At 40.6% G+C, this 23,707-nt stretch overlaps 1 protein-coding gene across 6 annotated transcripts in view; it reads left to right on the top strand.

Moving 5' to 3' along the window:
• The window catches only part of LOC148849210 (uncharacterized), a 115,263-nt gene that overhangs the window by 85,060 nt on the left and 6,496 nt on the right, over window positions 1-23,707 (top strand). For 4 of the 6 annotated variants that reach the window (XM_088948377.1, XM_088948379.1, XM_088948375.1 and 1 more), the window contains 2 exons: window positions 4,460-4,539; window positions 6,244-6,379. In XM_088948377.1, the coding sequence (XP_088804503.1) occupies window positions 4,460-4,539; window positions 6,244-6,379 (216 nt within the window). The remainder of the gene's footprint in view (window positions 1-4,459; window positions 4,540-6,243; window positions 6,380-23,707) is intronic. The other 2 variants (XM_088948378.1, XM_088948376.1) reach the window with 1 other exon arrangement.

The raw sequence follows: 23,707 nt of genomic DNA, 5'->3' as shown, positions 1-23,707 counted from the left end.
CATCTATTGAGTCGGGAGAACATTCTTCTCTCTCTGATAGATCTGGTTTGGTAGTGACTAAAGGGGGTGGTCGTGGAAATAGAAGTGGTGGTGTCAGGAGTGGACTCCCAAGCAACCGTAGTGGTCACATGTTTAGCAGGGCTAGTGGTCAGATTGGAGGCTGAGACTCAGGGGGAGGTCCGGGAAGAGGAAGGAGTAATACTCAGAGAAAGTGTACACATTGTGGTTTAGAGGGGCACACAGTTAATTTCTGCTATGATTTGCGTGGTGCACCCAACACTTGGGCTAACCATGCTAGGACTAAGGGTAGTGACACAGTTACTGAAAGTCAACAAACTGACCCAATCCTCTCCACATCTACTTGTGCTTCTGAGAAGGAAATGGTGAGTGTACCACGTGAAGTATATGAGCAGTTCATTCGAACATCTCAGCAGAACACCGCTACACTTGCCCATTCAAGTATGGCTTGCTTAGCTTCCAAAGACTCACACTGGGTCATTGACTCCGGGGCCTCGGACCATATGTCTGGGACTCATGATGTATTTTCTTCCCTTTCCCACTCCTCCACACCTCAAACAGTTACACTTGCTAATGGTTCTACATCTCCTATCTGTGGTGTTGGTGATGTTAATCTCTCCTCCTTGCCTTTATCTTCTGTTTTATATGTTCCTAAGTTTCCTTTTAACCTTATGTCTATCAGCAGATTAACCAAGTCTCTTAATTGTTCTGTAACCTTCTACCCTTCTTCTTGTGTGTTTCAGGATCTCAAGACGGGGAGGAAGATTGGTGGAGGGCATGAAGCAGGTGGATTATATTACCTTGATGGTGGTGGTCCTCCAGTAGCTTTTCAGTCATCTCTTACTCCTCTTCAATGGCACTGCAGACTTGGTTATCCTTCTCTCAAGGCCTTGAAGTTACTGGTTCCTTCCTTGAGTCATCTTTCATCATTAGATTGTGAGTCATGTCAATTGGGTAAACATCATAGAGTCTCATTTAGTCCAAGAGTTGATAGTCGTGTCTCAAGTCATTTCTCTTTAGTTCATTCCGATGTATGGGGTCCAATTAAAGTGGTGTCATACAATGGGTATAAGTATTTTGTAATCTTTGTCGATGACTTTTCAAGGATGACATGGATTTATCTTATGAAAGATCGTAGTGAGTTGTTCCCTATTTTTCAAAAATTTTATGCTGAAATACGCACTCAATTTGGTGTTCATATTAAAATTCTTCGCTCCGGTAATGCCAAAGAATACAACTCCTCACCATTTCAGCAATACCTAGAACATCATGGGATCATTCATCAAACTTCTTGTGCCTATGGACCGTTCTTGTGCCTACACCCCACAACAGAACGGTGTAGCTGAACGATAAAATCGACATCTTCTTGAAACTGCTCGATCCTTGATGATTAATATGAATGTCCCAAAACATTTTTGGAGTGATGCTGTTCTCACATCCTGTTTTCTGATCAATCAGATGCCCATGTCAATCATTGGAAGTCAATTCCCTTTCTCCGTGTTGTTTCCCACTTTATCTCCATTTCCTCTTACCCTAGAATCTTTGGTTGTGTTTGTTTTGTTCCACACTTGGGGCTTGGGTTAGACAAGCTAGATGCTCAAGCTACTAAGTGTATCTTTCTTGGCTACTCAAGGACTCAGAAAGGGTATAAGTGTTATAATCCAAAATCCTATAAATCATTTGTGTGCTCTGATGTCACCTTCTTTGAGTCAGTTTCGTTCTTCTCAGATGTTGGGGTCTCTTCCTCTCCCTCTGTGGTTCCCCTTCCTGTACCTGTTGTGGACATCCTTCCAGTAGCTCCTGTTTCTTCTGTAGATGCACATCCTATGCCTGTTACTACTAAGAAGCCGCCAATCACTCAAGTGTATACCCGCAGAAGTGCATCGGGCTCTCCTCCACTTCAGCCCCTGTCGACAGATCCTGCTACTGCTTCTTCTCCTTCAGATCCTGATCTTCCTATTGCTCTGCGAAGAGGTAAACGTACTTGTACTTCTCACCCCATTTCACACTATGTTTCCACTGCTCACCTTTCTGCTTCTCATTACAAATTTATATCATTACTCTCATCTGTTCCCATTCCCAAGACTGTCCAGGAAGCTCTTGCCTCCCCAGGGTGGCGGCAAGCCATGGAAGAAGAACTCTCTGCTCTACAACATAATCACACATGGGAACTCACCGCTCTTCCTTCCGGTAAGCACACAGTTGGGTGTAAATGGGTCTACACAGTGAAGTTTCTTCCTGATGGCAATGTGGAGCAATTGAAAGCGAGGTTGGTGGCCAAGGGTTATTCTCAGATGTATGGTGTGGACTATATGGAGACATTTTCTCCTGTGGCTAAGATTGGTTCAGTTTGGGTGCTGATTTCATTAGCTGCTATGTATGATTGGCCTCTTGTACAACTTGACATCAAAAATGCCTTCCTGCATGGTGATCTTGTTGAGGAGGTGTATATGGAGCAACCACCAGGGTTTGTTGCTCAGGGGGAGTCTGGCAAAGTGTGTAGGCTCAAAAAGGCAATTTATGAACTGAAACAATCTCCACGTGCTTGGTTTGGTAGGTTCAGTGAAGTGATGAAAACCTTTGGGATGAAACAATGTCAGGTTGATCATTCTGTGTTCAGCTATAACTCAAAGGATGGGAAAATCTTGCTAGTCGTGTATGTGGATGATATTGTCATAACTGGGAGTGATAGCAATGGAATCAACAGGTTGAAGAAATTCTTACAGGATCACTTCAATACAAAAGATCTGGGGAAGCTGAAATATTTCCTGGGAATAGAGGTTGCGAGGTCAAAACATGGGATCAACCTATGTCAGAGAAAATATGTTCTTGATCTACTTGAAGAATCAGGGTTGTTAGGTGCTAAACCAGCAGAGACTCCTATGGAACTCAATGCCAAGCTGAGTGTTGATGCGGGTGAAGAGTTTGTTGATCCTGGAAGATACAGAAGGTTGGTGGGCAAATTGAACTACCTGACCATTACCCGACCAGATATATCATTTGCTGTGAATGTGGTGAGCCAGTTTATGCAACATCCTCGGGTTCCTCGCTGGGAAGCTGTTATGAGAATTGTTAGGTACCTAAAAGGTGCTCCAGGTCATGGTTTGTTATACCAAAGTGGAGGAACTCTTGAGATAGTAGGGTACACAGATGCTGACTGGGCTGGTTCTATATCAGATAGGAGATCAACTACAGGGTATTGTACCTTCCTCGGTGGCAAGAAGTAGTGCAGAAGCAGAGTACAGGGCTATGGCCCATACCACATGTGAGCTAGTATGGCTGAAGAACTTGCTTCAAGAGATGGGATTCTCAATTGACAAACCCATGAAACTATACTGTGATAACCAAGTTGTTCACATCTCTTCCAATCCCGTCTTTCATGAGAGAACTAAGCATATTGAGGTTGATTGTCACTTTGTAAGAGACAAAGTGATAAGTGGGGTGATAACCACATCTCATGTGAGCTCAGGAAATCAGTGGGCAGATCTTCTCACAAAGGGATTGTCTCAGGGAAGAATAGATTACATTTGTAACAAGCTAGGACTATATGATATATACTCTCCAGCTTGAGGGGGAGTGTTAGAATGCTCGAGTCAGGGGTATTTTGGTCATTCTGGATTATCTTCTTGAGAGTGAAAGGTCTATTGTATCTGAGTTTAAGTTATGTGTCCCATCTTCTATGAGGGACAAAATGGTCTTTCCTGTAACTCTATGTTTTTGAATAAATACAAGTGGGTCAGCTAGGGAAGAGTGATTTTTGACTCTCTTCTAGTCTGGCCGAACCTTTCTTTCTTCTTCTTCTTCTTCTTCTTCTTCTTCTTTCTCTTTTCTTTCTTCTTCTCTACTTCAACCTAGAATCTGCTAGGGTTTACTAACACAAACATCTAGTATTTTCTATTCAAATGTTTTTTTCTTAATTTTTTAATTTTTTTGTTTTCTAGTAGCTTGTTTCTAATATGATCTTTACATTATGTCTAGCATGGTATAGAATTTGAATGGAAAATTTGAGCATAAGACATGACAGTACTAAGTGGTCTTTGGGCATGTGTGGAACATGTGGGGTTTATTTTCTACAGGTTTATTATTGTCTTATTGTTCAATTACATAGGGCGTTTACACAATAATGGTCCTGACAAACTGGGAGGGGTAGATTGGATACTGACACCCCTGGCAATATTATTTTTCTTTTAAGGCTTCTCTCAGACTCCAGCCAATGTTCTCACTCATGTCAGTCCAAGATTTTACCATTGTCTTAAGAAGGCAGAATTAGGTAGAAAGCTGGTTTATATAATTGTTGGCTTATAGAAGTCCTAATTTTTATCAGTACATGTGGCTCAAAAATATGCTTTTTTGGTTTATTTATTCATTTTCCTTAAAGCATCTTAGTTTGAGGATTATATGTGATCCTCTTTTGACACGTTTGTACTCTGACTTCTTGCAGTGGGCACCACCTAATGTTAGTTTGCCATTATTGAATTTAGTTGCTAAGATATTCCAGCTTGAGACAAGAGGTTGGATAAGGTGAGCTGGTATAGACCTACCTCATTTCAATAATTAATTTTTTTCCCTTAATTGTTGTTGAAAATCAGTACCCAGAAAATCATACCAAGGGGTTGTGTCAGAAAGTGGAATTTGTGGCTCTGTGTATATTTTCTAGGGCTGCAACTTGAGCGGGCTTGGGTTTGGAATTTGCTAAAATTTGAATGGGCCCATCCTAAGGTCCCAGGCTTGATGCTGTCTAAATTCAAGTTGGGTACCTGACTTGCACCTGTGATGTTTTCTCAGGTTTAGACAACTCTGATTACTTATCATTTCCTCCCGTGTTTAGAATGTTTCTAAATATTTTTTATTGCATATCCTAGGCTCTATGGCAAGTGCAGGTTGGGTTAGAGCTACCAGAAACCAAAAACTGAAAAAAAAAAAAATCATTAATCCACATACTCCACCAAGAAGAAGAAAAAGAGTTTTATATATATGATGCCCAGGGATGTTGTGATGCTGATAAGATAGCAACTAGCAAAGAAAAGGCTCAAGGTCTAAAAGGAATTGTTATTTCAAAGGTTCCCCCCAACCAAAAAACAAACAGAGATGAAAACTAGAAAGAAATAAAAGAAAACCTATGGAAGGTCATCTGATTTCATTTAAAGATTGCCTTGGGCTTATATTAGACTTTCAATGCTTGCTTGAGCTGTAAACTAGGTTCAAGCCATCTCCCTCGAAAAACCCTATATAGCCAAGAGAAACCATCAACTAGAAAAGAACTTGCCCTACGTATGAGTAAATATTTTATAGTAGCCTCATTACCATTCTCTCGGTATATCCAAACAATATGTAGGATTATAAATTAAAACATTTTAAAGCTACAAACATATAAATTGTTAGCACCACATAAAAGCATTCCTCCTAGAGTAGCTGTTAATATCACAATAATATGAATAACAGAAATTCTGTTGTAGCCATTTCTATGTATTCAGTGTACTTTATGGATAGAGGAACACAAAGAGTTCAACATAGTAATATAAGAAATTGAAAGATTTCACTGAAATTGTTTGTTTGCTAAGAAGAGTAGAGATTGTTGGTGTAACAATACCACGTGCTAATTGAGAGAGACCCTTTAATATTATGGTTTAAAGTAACGATGCTTTGGATGGACATATCCAGAGTTTTCAACATTTGATACTCATTCTTTTTTCTTTATTTTTTCAATGTGATAATTCACATGAACCATGATTAGGGTGGGTTCTCCAACACAAAAGATGTTATCCTTTTCTTTTCCTTGCCATTTTTTTCTTACACGTCTTTATTGTTGCTCGAATTCCAGTTGATTTTCCGGAGCTTTACTGACCTCCTTGAATCCTTGTAACATTTTGGTTTATCTGTTAAAGTTTCTTAGTAAATTCTCAAGTTAACGTGGTTCTAATGTACTGAAAAATCAACACTTGAGCAGCATTGGATTTGTAGAATTTCCCTGATCATCCTTACATATATGTCTTTCATTTCTTAATTACTTTATCTGTGAATGGTTAGATATACAACTTTGTCATTGGGAATTCTGTAGTATTTTGGAATTTTCTTTCTTAAAGGTTGCTACTCCTTTCTTTTCTCCTTTGGAAAATGTTAACTGATATTACTTTCACTAAGCCTTGAATGGCATACAATTTTCTGATATTCTTTTTACATAGTTTAACTGATTAACCTTGTACATCTATATCCTACTTTATTCAGTAGACAGGTCTTCTGGTTTTCAAAGCAGATTTTACAGTTGATGATGGAAGATGCTATTGATGACTGGGTCATTAGGCAAATCTATTGGCTTCAGAGAGATGACATTATTGCTAAAGGGATCCATTTGGTTCAAGATGTAAGGACTACCATTTCTTTTTGAGCAAGATATCACAAGCTAGCAACTTAAGCTTCAGCTGGTTCAAAGTATATTGCCAGTAGTTTTCGTTTATGCATCATATGATTCCTTATGCTTTTAGGAGCCTTTTTATTTTTTGAAAAGTACAATAAAAATTTCATTAAAAATAAAAGAGAATACAGAGGGAAGGTAATAAGATATCACCCAAGAGAGAAATGGCTAACTAAGACACATCTTTCACAAAACATCAACCAACTAGAAGACTATTAAAATAAAGAAACTAACTCCTCTAGGAACATATCCTCAGACAACTTTACAATTGATCGACTGCAACGCGATCAAAATGAGCCTAGCGTAAATACGACCCTAATCTTCTCTTCAAAAACCTCCTAACCATCATCATCATCATCCCACCCCCACCTCCATTTACCCCTTTCTTCAAGATTTCTTCCCACTTTCTCCTCTCAAACTTTTCAAAGACTTTCCTGGTGAATTCCTCGCCACCCCAGAAGAACAAGCCCAGGCTTTTGACAATCTCTACGTCTTTCTTAGCCACTTCCTCAATAGAGATACTTCTGGTTTTCTCCACCTTCCTCTCAAGGATTCTATCACAGTCACTTGCAATAGAAACAGATTCGTTATCTATTGCTTCTTCCTGCTGACGAGTCCCCAATTGCAGCTAGAGAATCCTAATCATCAGTAGCTTCGTTTTTCAACTTAGTAGTCTCACTGCCCCTTCTCTTATACACTTTCTTGGTAGTTCTTTGTAGACCAGTACCGACCAAACCACATTTCAAACGAGAAAAGACTTTGGTGACATGAACATCATGAGAATATCTTACTCCAAAAGTTCATTGATATTGTTTGGAGGTCACTGATTCAACCACATCTAAATCTTTCTATCCTCTCCCCTCCTACCCAAATCCACATCTATCCTTCCAATCACCATCTCCTTGAAGTAACAATGATCAGCAACAACACCCTTGGTGTGGGGCAGGGCACAATGGTTCTCGCCAAAATTTCCGCTTCCTCCATCACCAGAACCATGATCACATCCTAATTCGTCAGCAATGAACCCTCTCGAGTCCTTCTCCCTCTCCTTCAACCCAGTCTCAACTTCTCTGTGAATCTCATTAGTGCCATTCGAAACTTCTTTCACAGAAGAATTAGATCCCATAGACGACATACTAGCTATCTCCTTTAGAATCACAGCTTCGAAGTCCTCAACGGATTCACTCTTATTTCGAACACAGCAAATAGGAGCATCCATGCTATTGTCAGAGTTTTGGACCGTATCACATGTGGAGAATCTAAGAATGATGTATAATTTCATCATAATCCCTTTTATACACTATTTTTGTAGTTTGTAGCCTCTGTATTTGTTCTTTTTACCTTTTAGCCCTTTATGGGAATTTTTGTATTTGTACATATTTTCTTAATCTAATAGGTGCTCTTTAGGGTGGGGGTGGACTGTTCTATTGACACCTTGAAACTGTTCGTCTTCCTCTTGTTTGAACTCTCTAGTTGACATGGTATCAGAGCCAAGCTTTCATTCTTGGTTGTTAAGACTGTGGCTAGAGTGTTCAAATTGACCTGTTGAAGCTGCTTTTGTCTTTGTGACTGTTTCGATCAGTACAAGGTGAACTGCATTTTTTGGGAAAAACGTCCTAGGAATCTGTGTTCTTGCCCTCTCTCTCTCTCTCTCTCACTCTCTCTTGATTGGCTATCTCTTGGGGCTCGGATTTTGCATCTTGGGTCGCCCTTACCTCTTTGTTATACCTGTAAAATCTTGTGAAGATCAAATTTTTTATGAGGAAGTTCTGGTCTGAACAAGAGGGGTCACTTTTTCTGAAAAAAAAAACGCATACCGGGTGAGTGTTTTTTTGTGATTTCTTCCATTTGGCTGTTGTGTTCAGCCTTGTACTCTAAAGTTTGTGTTGCCCTGACCTACTTTAGGTGTTCCACTGATTGGTTTGAAGATTTACTGTGTTCTAGAAGGGTTTTGATCCCTTCTTTAGTGCAGCAGGTCTGCAACCTTCCATTTTGTTGGATTATTAGTCCTAAAACCTAGTTGTTTGGATTATTATTTTCGAGAACCACATTTTATTTGGCTATTGGATACTTGTTCTGGTGTTTAGAAGACTTTCTAATTAGTTTTACCTGAAGAACTGCTTCTTGTTTCTCCTCCTCAGCCTCGGACTCATTTCTGTTATCGTTTTAGACTGAAAACTGTTAACCTAGATGGCTGATAAGGTTGATGTGATACCTGTGGAGTTCAATGGAATTAACTACAGTATGTGGAAGTTTCATTTTGATTTCTTTGTTGAGGGAAAGGGTCTAGAAGGTCATTTGAATGGTACAATTACCAGGCCAGATGAAGCTAATACAAAAGCTATAAATTACAAAAATAGTGCACAAAAGGGACTAATACAAAAGCAATCCCCTGCGCAGAGTTCAAAGTGACATTCTTCCTTTAATCGAGCTAACAAGCACCTCTTTCATTTTGTCCCTTATACCTCTATATCTATCATTTTGTCCCTTATACCTCCATATCTATCATTTTCTCCCTTAATCTCTTCTCTATTCTCTCTCACTGTCTTCTCTTCTTGAGATTTGCTCGTTGAGAGGACACTATCCCCTCCAACACTAAAGGGAAGCAGATAATGGACCACTCTAAGTTTCCACCATTCCATTTTAATTTAAGTTTTACAATAGGTGCTTGAGACTTTCATGTAGCAATTATGTTTACCAAATGCATTAGGGCCTAGGTAGTTATAAGCTAGCCGAAACAAAATGAAAGGACTCCTTCGTTCTTCAAAAATAAAATCAAGAAGTTCAAAGGCCTCTTCGAGGACATTCAGCTGAAAATTCCATGGTTTTAAAACCATAGCTGACCCGTGTAGAGATAATGGGCCTTAGTTTCATTGTTTTTCTTTAAGTTATGTTTATAACTTGTGTTAGTAGGTAATGGGCCTTGGTTATGGGCCTGTTTTCTCTTTTTTTATTGCTTTTTATTGCTATCTTTAGTGATGGATGCCTTACTAAGGGCACTCATGTAATTGTCCTTATTTTTTACAACAAAAGAATACAAGAAATTATTGGGGGCTGAAGAGAGGTTTTGAATTACTCTCTCCTCTTCTTCCTTTTCTTCCATCTTCTTCCTTCATCACTGTTGAGCAAGAGCAAGAGTGAGTGAGAGACAAGAGGAGAGGAGAGGGAGAGAGGAGAGGAGAGCCGAGAGGACTGAAAGCCCCTATTGAACTTAGGGGGGCGAAAGAATGATCTATTATTATTTATACTAGTACAGCCAAACAATGTAATCAAATAAGAAATTACAACAATACCCTTATGGTACTAAACCTGAATACATAAACAACTGACAACACTCCCCCTCAAGTTGGAGCATAGATATCAATCATGCCCAACTTGTCACAAAGATCATGATGTCTGGAAAGGTTTAAACCCTTTGTAAAGATGTCTGCAAGCTGGTTCTCAGAAGTGACATAGGGGGTACACACTTCGCCTGTGATAACTTTCTCTTTGATAAAATGCTTGTCAACTTCGATGTGTTTTGTTCTATCATGTAGCACCGGATTGGCAGCAATGCTTATAGCTGCTTTGTTATCACAAAATAGAGTTATAGGTTTGGTCACTGGGAAACCCAACTCCCCCAACAAATTCTTTATCCACATGCCTCCAGCAACCCCGTGGGCCACAGCACGATATTCAGCTTCAGCACTTGATCTAGCTACCACATTTTGCTTTTTACTTCTCCATGTAACAAGGTTCCCTCCTATAAAGGTGCAGTAGCCACTAGTAGACTTTCTGTCACTTTGGGATCCAGCCCAATCTGCATCTGTATAAACTTCAACTTTCAAATGTCCGTGCTTTTGAAACAACAAACCAGTACCTGGATACTTCTTCAAATATTGGAGGATTCTCTCTGCTGCTTCAAGATGAGAAGACCTAGGAGCATGCATGAATTGACTGAGGACACCAACAGCATATGCAATGTCTGGGCGAGTCATAGAAAGGTATAACAATCTCCCTACAAGCCTCTGAAACTGTTTCACATCCTTGAGTGATTCACCACAGTTGTCACCTAATTTATGGTTGGGGTCGATGGGAGAGTCAACTGGCTTCACCCCCATCTTTCCAGTGTCCTGAAGTAAATCTAGGACGTATTTCCTTTGAGAAATGAAGATACCCTTCTTTGATCGGGCAACTTCAATTCCAATGAAGTATCTGGCAGGTCCTAGATCCTTCACTTCAAACTGAGTTGCAAGGAAAAGTTTCAATTTCTGAATTTCATCCTCCCAATCACCAGTAACAATTATGTCATCCACATAAACAATTAGAGCAGCAATTTTACCTTCTCCTTTTTTCACGAACAGTGTGTGATCTGATTGACATTGCCTGTATCCTTTCTGCTGAACTGCCACATGGAATCTACTGAACCAAGCTCTTGGTGATTGTTTCAGCCCGTATAAGGATTTCTTCAACTTGCACACTTTCTGTTCATTGCCTTGGGCTAGAAACTCAGGAGGTTGAATCATGTACACTTCCTCTTCAAGGTCACCATTCAAGAATGCATTCTTGATGTCTAGTTGGTGTAAAACCCAATCCAGATTGGTTGCAAGAGAGAAAAGGACTCTAATGGAATTCATCTTGGCAACGAGGGCAAAAGTTTCAGCATAATCAACTCCATACACTTGAGTAAATCCCTTTGCCACTAAGTGAGCTTTATACCTTTCCACTGTTCCATCAGCCTTATGCTTGACTGTGAACACCCATTTACATCCAACTGGAACCTTTCCCTTAGGAAGATCAACAAGTTCCCATGTGCCATTTTTGTGAAGGGCATTAACTTCTTCCCTCATGGCATTTGTCCATTCAGGAACTGAAAGAGCTTCTGCCACATTCTTAGGGATAGGGACACTGTCAATAGAGGTAAGGAAGGCATGGAATGAGGGTGAAATGTTCTCATAGGAGACAAAGTTGGAAATGGGATGTTTTGTGGTGCACAATCTAACACCCTTCCTGTGAGCAAAAGGACGGTCAAGATCATTAGCAGTAGAGGAATCATTTTTAATAGATTCAAGGACATCATTGGGAGCTAAAACACCTGAGTGAGTATGATCCTCCCTCGAGGAGTCTGGTGGCACTGGAGGTACAGCTTCCGGATTCTCTACAGCTCTTGGATTTGGCTGGCCTTTGAGACGACGAGAAAAAACACGAAAAGGTGGAGGGTCAAGGAGAGAGGGAAGCTGAACTAGTTTCTCCTCATGTCTACACTCCCCCTGAGGAGAAACAGGATAGAAAGGCTCATCTTCAAAGAAAGAAACATCCATGGAGACATAGAATTTACGAGAAACAGGATCAAAAACACAGTAGCCCTTTTGAGTGAAGGAGTAACCAAGAAATATGCAAGGTATAGCACGAGAGTCCAATTTCCCACGGGTGGGAGATAGATTTTGGACAAAACACCGACAACCAAAGACACGAGGAGGAATAGAAAGAAGGGGAGCCTTAGGAAAGAGAAGTTGATGTGGGGCTTTGTACTCTAACCGACGAGAGGGCATACGGTTTATAAGGTAAGTGGAACAAAGAACAGCTTCAAGCCAAAACCGTTTGGGAACATTCATATGAAGTAGTAAACCTCGAGCCACTTCAAGGAGATGTCGTTTCTTCCATTCGGCCACACCATTTTGTTGTGGTGTGCGGGCACAAGAGCTACGGTGAAGGGAACCATGCGAAGCAAAAAATTCCGTGAGGTCACTATGAAAAAATTCTTTTGCATTATCTGATTGGAAAATTTGGATTTCAGTTTGAAATTGAGTGAAGACCATCCGCTGGAAATCTTGAATGATTTTTGGTACTTCTTCCCTGGTTCGCATCGGGTATACCCATGTAAATCTAGAATAATCATCAATGAGGGTAATGAAATACTTGTAGCCACTCTCAGATGGTAAAGTAACAGGGCCCCACACATCAAAATGAACAATGTGAAATGGAGATTCAGATTTACTATGTCTTTGAAGAAAATGAGTTCTACAATGTTTACTCAACTGACACGTTTGACAAGAAAAGTCAGAGACAAATATTGACTTAAACAGTTCTGGGAATACAACTTTCAAAGACTCAAAAGACAAATGACCAAGACGACAATGCCATAAATAGACTTTTTTCTTACAGGACTGACTCATAGACTCTGTAACATGAAGACCAGCCTTATTCTCCAGCATGTAAAGCCCATCAGCCATACGACCCCTACCAATCGTCCTCCCCGAGGCCAGATCCTGAATCACACAATGAGAAGGGAAAAAAGTCATTGAGCAATTCAAGGAATTAGTAACACTACTAACAGAGAACAAATTAATGGGAAAGTTTGGAACATGAAGAACATCAGAGAGGGTAAGGCCAAGAGGAAGAGAGAGAGTTCCTTGACCAGCTATGGAAGAGTATGATCCATCGGCTAGTCTCACCTTGTCTCTTCCAGAAAGAGGGTGATAGGTTTGAAAGTAAGAGGACGCACCAGTCATATGTTTTGATGCTCCAGAATCAATGATCCATGGAGTGTCATGGGTGTGAGAAGCAACATGGAAAGCAGTGGCAGGGTTACCTGACGTAGATGCAAATGAGGTTGAGGGAGGAGTATCCATCTGACGAATTGCTCTACCATAGAGCTCTAAATGGTCATAGAAGGAATTCATAATGTCCTCCCTCGGGTCAGGTCAAGTGAGATGTGTCTGAGTCACAGTAGAAATGGTAGGCTGATGCTCCTGAGTAGCCATGTTGGCCATGTGATGTTTCTTTGTATTTTGCTGCTCGTACTTCTTATTCACCTCTGAACTTTGCTTCTTAGTCAGATCTTGAGCCCATTTTGGTTTCCCATGAAGATCCCAACAGGTATCTTTGGTGTGTCGGGGTTTCTGGCAATGAGTGCACCACAATTTTTCCTTATCTTCTGTTTTTTTCTGGAGATCTCCTTTCCGGGAAGAAGATCCCCCACCAGTAGATACACCCCCTTTTGCAACTAACACAACAGCATCCCCACCAGGGCTGTTCATCAAATTTCTCCTGCTTTCTTCAGATTGTACAAGAGCATAGACTTCCTGAACAGAAGGGAGATCCTTAGAGCTGAGAATCTGAACTCTGATAGATTCATACATAGGATTCAGACCATGTAAGAATGCAAACACCCTTTGCTGGGAGACAATCTGTTTGTACTTCTTAGCATCCTCATCACACTTCCAATCCACACTCTGGTAGTGATCCAACTCCTTCCAGGCAGATGTTAAGTCAGAGTAATAGACCGATAAACACCTCTCCCCCTGTCTACAAGTAGAAGATGTTGCCTGTAGTTGATAAATTTTGGCATAGTGTCTCAATTCTGAATATGTAGACTTTGCTTGTTCCCAGATTTCATTCGCAGTTTTAGCCCACATGAAATTCTTCCTGATTTGAGGTTGCATGGAAACCAAGAGCCAGGACATAACAATACTGTTCTCCTGATTCCATCTATCATATTCAGCACTCCCGGAGGATGGTTCTTTTATCCTCCCATTAATATAGCCTATCTTCCCTCTTGCAATGATGTATAACTTGATCCCTCTTGACCACTCTAGGTAATTTAAACCATCAAGAGGGACAACAGCCATAGGCAAGGATAGGTCACCCCCACCCATTCCATTCGGCATTGAGGAAACTCCAGATGAGGCTGAATCTTCACTACTCATGATTTCTGGTTTAAAAAACAGCAACCAAAGGAGTACTTCCGTACACGGCTATTATAGAAACAGGTCCTTATGACCTACGGTTTCACTGGGAACAAAGACTGAACACTACTGTTGCAGTACTGGAACAGGTCTGCATAACCTACAGTCTTGTAGGAATCCAAGAAAAGAACACTACAGTTGCAGTACACAATCAGGTCTGTATGACCTACAGTTGTATAGAGGTCATATGACCCTCCAACAAAATAGAAAAAAACAGGTGAAGTTCACCACACCCCTAATCGGCAGGTCTGGTAGCCGAACAGTCAATGACTGAGATCAATACAAAATCTGTTTTAGGACATCAACAGTCCATCGAAGGGGTAAAGAAATACAAAACAAAGTTGAATACAACTACTTTGTTAAAAAAAAACAGTCCCTCAATAGTCCATCAATCGGCTGAACAGTCAATCAATAAACAGTCAATCCGTAGGGCAGCCGAACAGTAAATGAACAGTACCTCTTTTAACTTCAGATGATAGCCTCTCTGTAAACCAGAACTCCCTCTATGAACCTCAGATGATAGCCTCTCTACAGTCGAATAGACAATGAATACCACTTCTGGGCTGGAAGATGAAAAGTCTATAACTTTTGGGTCGAACTAAATACAACTGATTAGCAGTTCGATGGATACAACCCTGGGAGATGAAAAGATTATCTGCTCGACATTGAACAACAGGTTTGCTTGACACCACCCTTCAGGCCTGGACGACTTGCTCTGATACCATGTTGAGCAAGAGCAAGAGTGAGTGAGAGACAAGAAGAGAGGGAGAGGGAGAGGAGAGGAGAGCTGAGAGGACTGAAAGCCCCTATTGAACTTAGGGGGCGAAAGAATGATCTATTATTATTTATACTAGTACAGCCGAACAATGTAATCAAAGAAGAAATTACAACAGTACCCTTATGGTACTAAACCTGAATACATAAACAACTGACAACAATCACTTCTCTCTCTTCAATCTCCTTCCTTTCTCTTGTTTCTTTTCTTTTAATTCAAATTATTGCAGGTGTGAATTACAACTTGGTATCAAAGCAGGTTCTCACCTTTTCTTTCTTCTTTCTTTGCCCATACACAATGTGTATGGAGAATTAATCAGATGATTAGGGAGTAGCTTAGGTAGCCCGGTTGGGAGGGTTTTTTGGAGAGGTTTAGTGAAGAGTTTTTCATCCCCAGTTGAAGCCCAAGGCAGGTTCTTGGAGTTTTTTTCCCAAAAACAGGTTCTTGGAGTTCTTTCCCAAAAACCCTAAACAACTGGAGAAAACTAGTTACGGGTCCTAGAGACACTTTGAAGCTGGCACTTGGGGATCAAAGGGTATCCCTTTGGTTTTCAATAAGGGTGAATTGAGTTGGAAAGGGTTTTGGAACCTTTGGTAGGAGTAGTTGAACTTTTTCCTCTTGTCCCATTTGAGCGGATCCTATAAAACTCTAGATTTGGATGTTTGAAGAGTAGTTTTTTGCTTGGTATGGAAATTCTAGCTTAGTTGAGACTTATTTTGATCTTCGTTTCACTCAAATATCCTCTTGGTTCTGAGTTTGGACATGGGGTCAATGGAGAATCCTTTTGGGGCAGTGACCACTATGAAGCTGGATGGGACCAATTATTTAGCCTGGTCTTAGTCTATTAAGATACATGGGAGCAAGAAGAAATCGAGGGAGGATGACCCTCCTATGAGAGGTGGATGTCGGAGAATTACACAGTAGTGGGTTGGTTAGTGAATTCTATGCAACTACATATTAGCCAGCTCTAGTTGTGGATGAAAACTGCAAAGGAGGTGTGGGATAGTGTCACAGAGACCTATTCCCAAAAATTAAATGATGCCCGGGCTTACAAATTGAAGAATGATATGAATAATCTGAGACAAGGAAAGAAACCCCTAACCGTTTACTTCTCCATGCTAAATCTCTTTGGCAGGAGATTGATTTGATGGAAACTGTGGTTTGGGGGTGTACAAAGGATGTTGAAATACATAGGGAGTTGGTGGAAAGAAGTCGAGTTTTTGAGTTTCTTATCGGACTCAACTCGGAGTATGATATTATGAGACAGAATATTTTGGCGAAGGATGAGGTGAACTTATCTCAAGCTTATGCTATGGTGAATAGTGAGGAGAGCAAGAGACATGTTCAGTCTGTATAGCCACAAATGGATCATTATGCTAATGTTGCGATGAATCCAAGGCCAACACTGGGAAGAAAATGTTTATGAATATTGCAAGAAGCCTAAACACACTAAATACACTTGTTGGAAGCTGCATCCAGTGTTAGGCAGTGTATGCCCTTAGCTCTAATCAGCATGATGTACATTCTGACATTTATTGTAAATGAATAAAGTACATATTTGTTTCATGTTATTATGGTGTGTTTTTGTCTAATACCCTTAAACTGGACACATATGAGACTCGTGTTAGTTTAGAATCTTCACAACCGTTGGATAGATCTAGGGAGATTTATCCTGTCAAGGCTGAAACTGATGTACCGCCAAGTTGGTTGGGGTGGCTTGTCTCAGTTGCCAGGGTGAGACCTGAGGTACATGCAATGTGGGTTTTTCTTGATACTGCACTAGGTGTTGGATTGGGTTGTCTTTGATATGCCAATCAGTGAGATCTTTAGAGGGGGTGAAAACTTTGGCATGTTGGGACAGTCCGAGAATTCATATGAGTGGGTGATCATAGTGACAGGATCAGCCCCTTTCTCCATCCTTCTCTAGAAACAAATATAACCGAAACTACATCGAATAATAAACCCAAGAGAATAACCCGTGATACAATTAACCCATGTGACTGTGGCATTACCAACTTGGCCACATTAACATAGATCATATCACAAGGTTGGTAAATGATGGTCTTTTGGATTTTCTAACTGTAGAAGATTTCCCAACCTGTGAACCTTGCCTTTAGGGTAAGATGACGAAACGACCATTTAACGGTAAGCCTAAAAGATCAATGGGCATGCTTGACCTTATACATACTGATGTATGTGGTCCCATGAATGTTAGGACACATAACTAGCACGTTTATTTCATAACATTTACCGATGATCACTCTCGGTATGGTTACATGTACCCAATGAGACACAAGTCTGAATCCTTTGAAAAGTTCAAAGAGTTCAGGCAAGAGGTCGAGAAACAATTGGGGAGACACATTAAGGCCCTTCGATCAGATCGAGGAGGCGAATATCTCTCTGATGAATTCAGGGACTACTTAAAGGAAAATGGGATAGCATCACAGCTAGCTCTTTTTGCTACACCGCAATTAAACGGTGTGTCAGAGAGGAGGCACCAGACTTTATTGGATATGATCCGATCACTTCTCGTACACTCAGAGTTACCCACATCCTTTTGGGGTTACGCATTAGAGAATGTGATATACGTGCTGAACCGGGTTCCAACCAAATCCGTTCCAAAGACTCCCTATTAGCTTTGGACCAGTAAGAAACCAAGTGTGAGACACTTGAAGATTTGGGGTTGTTCGGAACATGTTAAAAGAACAAGTGTTGACAAATTAGAATCTAAAACCAGTCGTTGCCTATTTATAGGTTACCCAAAAGGCTCTGTAGGGTATTTATTCTATGACCCAAGAGAGCAAAAAGTGTTCTGTAGTCGAAATGCCCATTTCTTGGAGGAAGATTATATCCTAAACAATCATGGTCAGGAAGTTGTTCTTGATGAGGAGAGCTCAAGAGTAGTGGGAGATGTCCCACAAGCTCCAGTTAATAACCAACCTAGGAGATCTACCCGGGCATCCAGGCCTCCAGTTTGTTACGACTATGACCAAGAAAGTTACTTGGTGGAAGCCACGACCTGTGAAGAGGATCTCGTGACTTATACGGAAGCTATGTTGGACATAGATTCCTTGAAGTGGATAGATGCCATGAGAGCTGAGATGGACTCAATGGAGACCAATGAAGTCTGCACTCTGGTAGATCCGCCCCCTGGGGTAAAAGCAATTGGTTGCAAATGGATCTATAAGAGGAAGAAAGGCCCCGGTGGTAAGGTTGAGACCTACAAGGCTCGTCTTGTGGCGAAAGGATACACTTAGAAAGAAGGAATCAATTATGAGAAAACCTTTTTTGCCTGTGTCCATGCTTAAATCCATTAGGATTCTGCTAGTTGTAGCAGCATACCATGACTACGAGATTTGGCAAATGGATGTCCAAACCACGTTCCTGAATGGAGATCTTACTGATGATATCTTTATGCAGCAACTGCAAGGTTTTAGAACTACAGGTCAAGATCACATGGTATGTAAACTTAATCGATCCATATATGGACTTAAGCAATTTTCTAGGAGCTGGAACATCCGGTTTGACTCTACTATCAAACAGTTTAACTTTGAGCAGAATCCGGATGAGCTCTGTGTTTACAGGAAGACCAATGGGGATAAGGTTACGTTATTGGTTTTGTATGTAGGCGACATTCTACTCATTGGGAATGATGTAGGAATGTTGACTACGGTGAAAGTATGGCTTTCGCAGCAATTCTCCATGAAAGATCTTGGAGAAGCCTCTTATATCTTGGGAGTTCGACTCTATAGAGATAGATCGAAGAGGATAATAGGATTATCCCAATCTACTTATATTGACAAGATAGTCAAGAGATACAGTATGGAGAACTCCAAAAAGGAAATGTTCGTTGCAGACATGGAGTCACTTTCTCCAAGGGTATGTCTCCCAAGACACCTGAAGAGATTGAGGGCATGAAAGAAGTTCCCTATGCCTCTGCCGTAGGGAGCATCATGTATGCCATGCTGTGCACTCGGCCAGACATTGCTCAGGCCGTGAGTGTGGTAAGTAGATACCAGTCTAACCCATGACAAGAGCATTGGACCGCTATGGAAAACATACTAAAATACCTTCGAAGGACAAAAGAGTTTTATCTGGTATTCGATGGTAGTTCACTACAGATCATCGGGTATATTGATACCGACCGCCAGTCAGATCCAAATGGTAGAATGTCTACATTTGGTTACATCTTTACGATTGGGTCCTGTGTGGTAAGAAAAATAGTCTACAACCCAAGCCGAGCACATTGTCGTAAGTGAGGCTGCCTAATGAATGAATGTGTTCATTCTGGATTTTGGAATTCAGCACATCTCCCATTGCACTGTTGTATTGAAACCCTGAACCAGACCAAAATTCCAATATTGCCCTAGACCTTGGAGATAGATGGGCAAAATTGGAATGCTACACCTAACACCTAGACTCGATTATGATACTGCACTAGGTGTCGGATTGGGCTGTCTTTGATATGTCAATCAGTGAGATCCTTAGAGGGGGTCAAAACCTAGGTATGTTGGAACAGTCCGAGAATCCATCTAAGTGGGTGATCATAGTGACAGGATCAGCCCCTTTGTCAGACAAAGTGAATGACAGGATCAGCCCCTTTGTTAGCCCCTTTGTCAGATAAATTTCAACCGTTGAAATTTGTTTTTGCAAAATATATTTATATAGAGATATACATATATATATATATATATATATATATATATATATATATATATATATATATTATGGTTTAAAAATGTTTGCAAAAGGTTTTAATTTCCGGGATCCATGTGAGTAGAGAGTGCAACATTGCACCTTGCAGCCGAGGGAGAGGTCCTCTCTTGTCGAGTAGTGTTTGATCATTATGGGCTGAGAGGTTAAGTGTAAGACCATTGAAGGGTTATACCTGATGGGCTAATCTTGCATCTTCCCACAGTCCTTGGGCCTTCATAAGATGGCTGGACCCAATGACCATTTAGTGTAAATGTTGGGCCTATTAAGAGCCCATAGTGATGGACTCAGGGGTTCACTGTATTCAGCAGTGAATTCGACTAGGCCTTGTAACAGAGTCTAGGCTGAACCCATGTGGCTGATGTGTAGATCAATGATAGGGTCCCACGCCATACAAAGAGAGCCAAGCTAGCCAACATTAAATAGGATGTGAGCCTAAAAGCTTAATGGGCCTAAAAGCCCATTTCGAACTGGGTTAATTAGATTAATTAAATAGGGGCGGATCTGGGATTTGGATCAGCAAATAAGATAAGGGATTATCCTTATCCACTTAAAGAGTCCAGATCCAAATAAAGATTTGGATCAAGGAACTCCTAATTTGATTAGGAAGGTTGATCTTTATCTGCAGATAAGATAAGGGATTATCTTTATCACTTAAAAAGTTCATATCCAAATAAAGATTTGGATCAGGAAACTCCTGATGAGATTAGGAAGTTGTCTCTTTAAGGCTATAAATAAGAGAGTAGGGCGGACCTAAAAAAGACACCCACTCAATACAGAGAGAAGACAACTCAGTTAGACTAATCTTGCCTTCAGTTCTTTTTCTTCCTGCTTGGCACCCTACCCTGTTTGATCTCCAATTCTTGGATTTGATCAAGATTCGATCTTGATATTGTTTCTTGCCAGAAGAAACAATTTAGAAGTTGTGCTCACTATCCCATTCGATTCTTGCTAAAGAATCACAAGTTCTTGGCAAGAACTACCTGCTGATCTTGCCTCATCCTAAGCTGTGTCATCTTCAATGGAGGGAGGATTTGGTACACTCTTTGGGCGTGAACACCTATGTTGGGAGGAGCATTCTTGCGTGGATTCCGTATCAGGTATATCCCTCCCTAATATTGGTTTCAGATTTGGTCCAGTTTGGTTACAAGAACGAACCTTGAAAATGCAGTTTTCTAAATTGGGAATAGGATTACGGATGGGAGTAAAGAAATTTTTGAAATTTCACCCAACCTTCCTACAGGGTTCGGCCATCCATATGATGGATCTCCCATCCCTTCACTGCCGCCCCAAGAAGAAGATCAGTATTCCTCCGAAAACTTCACCAAATCAGATGTTGTTTGTGAGTGGAATAGATCAGGTCTAGGCGACACCAGATTTGAAGTCCAAAGTTGTTGCAATCCAAAAAAGGAAACTGTACAGTGTTGCCGCCCCAAGAAGAAGATCAGAACTCCTTTGAAAACTTCACCAAATCAGATGTTGTTTGTAGGGAGAATAGATCAGGTCTAGGCAACACCAGATCTGAAGTTTGGCCTCAAACCAATGTCTCCCAAGAGAGATATAAAGAAAACTCTCCTGCTGGTTGAGCAAAGAAGAAAGAACAGAAAAGGGTTGATCAAGACATCCCTACTACGATTGGTTTACTGCTTCTAGTAAGGTTCAAGAGAGCGAGAAAATAGATCAGAGAGCAACCTGCTCTGATACCATGTCAACACTCTTGGCTGAATAGAGAAAAGAACAAGAATAATCTTAGAGGTGTCAAGAATGAATGACCCCCACCTCAAAGAGTCTCTTATATATTAAAAGATATGTACAATCACAAGAATGCCCATACAGGGCTGAAAGAGAAAAGAAGAATAAGATGTAATAGTAATATACAACAGGGACTATACTAATAAGGTACATCAATTTATAGAATCTCCGCAATAAGCTCATGGGTCCTTTCTTCAGTCAGATTTCCCTAGGCATCTGATTTGTGGGCTGATGATGAGGTGGCAGCATCAGTAGAAGCAGATTTGTTTGAGGCCTGATAAGCCTTATGCTGTCCTTTCTTAGGAGGCCTAGTCGGACATTCCACAATGATATGTCCTTGTTGTTTGTAGTAAGTACAAAAGTTCTTGCAGTGGGATGCCACATGACCAAATTCTTGGCATTCATAACACTGCAACTTTGAGAAGTCTTTCTTACCCTTCTATTTGGTAGCTAAGAACACAGTATCAATCCCATGTTCCTTTTTTTTATCAAGTGCAGATAAAGTAAGAAGACGTGTTTCCTCCCGCAACAACTCTCCAAGAATTGCATCTAGTTCAGGGACTGGTTCTCTACTGAGAATGCTAGAGCGTAGAGTTTCATAGTCAAGCCTAAGATGTATCAAGAAATGCATGGTCTTTTTCTTAGTGAGATGCTTCTTCATGGTCTTCACACAACAATCTGTAGAAAGATCCCCAAAGTGAGCCAGTTCATACTCAGTCCAAAGGTTTATAAATCCTGCATAGTATTCCTGAATCCACTTCTCCCCTTGAACATAGGAAAAGATATCGATTTCAATCTAATATTGTCTAGACATGTTCGATTGCCGATATACCTTTTCTAAGTATTTGAACATGTCATGGGTAGATTTGAAACCTCTCATCGGGATACTGACATCCATTGAGATAGACCCAAGTATCCATGGTGTAACATGAGCATTTTCGGTTCTCTACTGTTTTAGCCCTTTGACATCACTTGCATCAGGCATGGGAGTGGAACCGCCAATGTAACTCCATATGCCTTTCCCTTCAACAAAGTACTGAAAATGAAATTTCCAGAGAGCATAGTTGCTCCCATCAAACTTGACGGAAATAAATTCACTCTTTTCCAAAACCATAATGAATAGGAAATAAGTAAAGACAGATCTAGTCGAGCAGCAAAGAAGTAATAAAGCTATGAGAATCAAAGAAACTGATAATAGAAGCCTCTTACAGTCACCAGAAATCATCCAAAATTCAGCAGAAGAAGAAAACTTGAAACACAGTCCAGAAAAGGAAAGTCTAGGTGCAGCCACCCAGAAGAGATGTATAGATCTCTCTCAAATATTCACAGATCTCGATGAAATTTTCATAATATGATGAAAGGGCCTAGGCGATACTTCCTTTCAAATCTCACTGCAAACTGAAGTCATATGAGAGATATCTAATAAAATCTCTCTCCTTGGATGCGCAAAACAGAGAAAACTAATCTCTGGATAGATCAAAACAATCCATTTTCAATTGGCAGAACAACAGATGTCACACTGATCAAAAAGAGGAGAAAATGATCAGAGAGCAACCTGCTCTGATACCATGTCAACTCGAGCAAGAGTGAGAGAGCAGAGAGAAAGACAAAAGTTCAGATCTGTTAGGGTTTATCAATCTGATCGAACCAACCCAGGAAAGATGTGTTTATATTAAGCTTATGTGAATGGACAAGATTGTCCTTACAAAGAGAATAAAAAGGAAATGTACACTAAAGTACACTCCTATTATAGTACAAGAAAGAAAAAATAAAGTACAGTGCAGTAGAATTACAAAACTACCCTTTAGTAGTTCTTCTACAAGGAAAATCTCTCAACTTGGTTTTTTGGGGTGGGGAAGGCTTCGCGAAAATAGCATTTGAGAAGTTCAAAAAAAAGTAAAGAGAAGAGAAAAAGAAAAGGGAAGAAATTCCAAAAAAAAGCAAGGGGTGGGACGAGGAATGGGGAAAAGAGGAGGGTCTTGATGACATTGAGTGACCTTTGGGGGTGGGGGAAAGTTAGGAGGAGGGGGAGAAGATCAGGATATTCAGCTAGAAAGTGAGGGGCTTGAGGGAAGGAAGGAGGGAGACAGTGAGGATTCTGCTCCGAAATATCAAACCAGAGGTAGTCCTAATTCAAGAATCAATACTGGAAAACTTTGAGGTGAAAATAAAGAATGAAATCTGGGGTGAAGAAGGAGGTTAATTGATGAGCTTAGAGCTTCGAGTTTGTCAGGAGGAGTTGTAACTGTATGGAACCCCGGGTTTTCAAAAAGCTGATTTGTTAGAGAACTTTTGGGGTACTTTGGACTT

Source organism: Nelumbo lutea, chromosome 6 (genome assembly GCF_056320005.1).
Source record: "Nelumbo lutea isolate HS-2025 chromosome 6, American lotus-T2T, whole genome shotgun sequence".
Classification (NCBI taxonomy): Eukaryota; Viridiplantae; Streptophyta; class Magnoliopsida; order Proteales; family Nelumbonaceae; genus Nelumbo; species Nelumbo lutea.
This window is presented reverse-complemented; position numbering and strand designations above follow the sequence as displayed.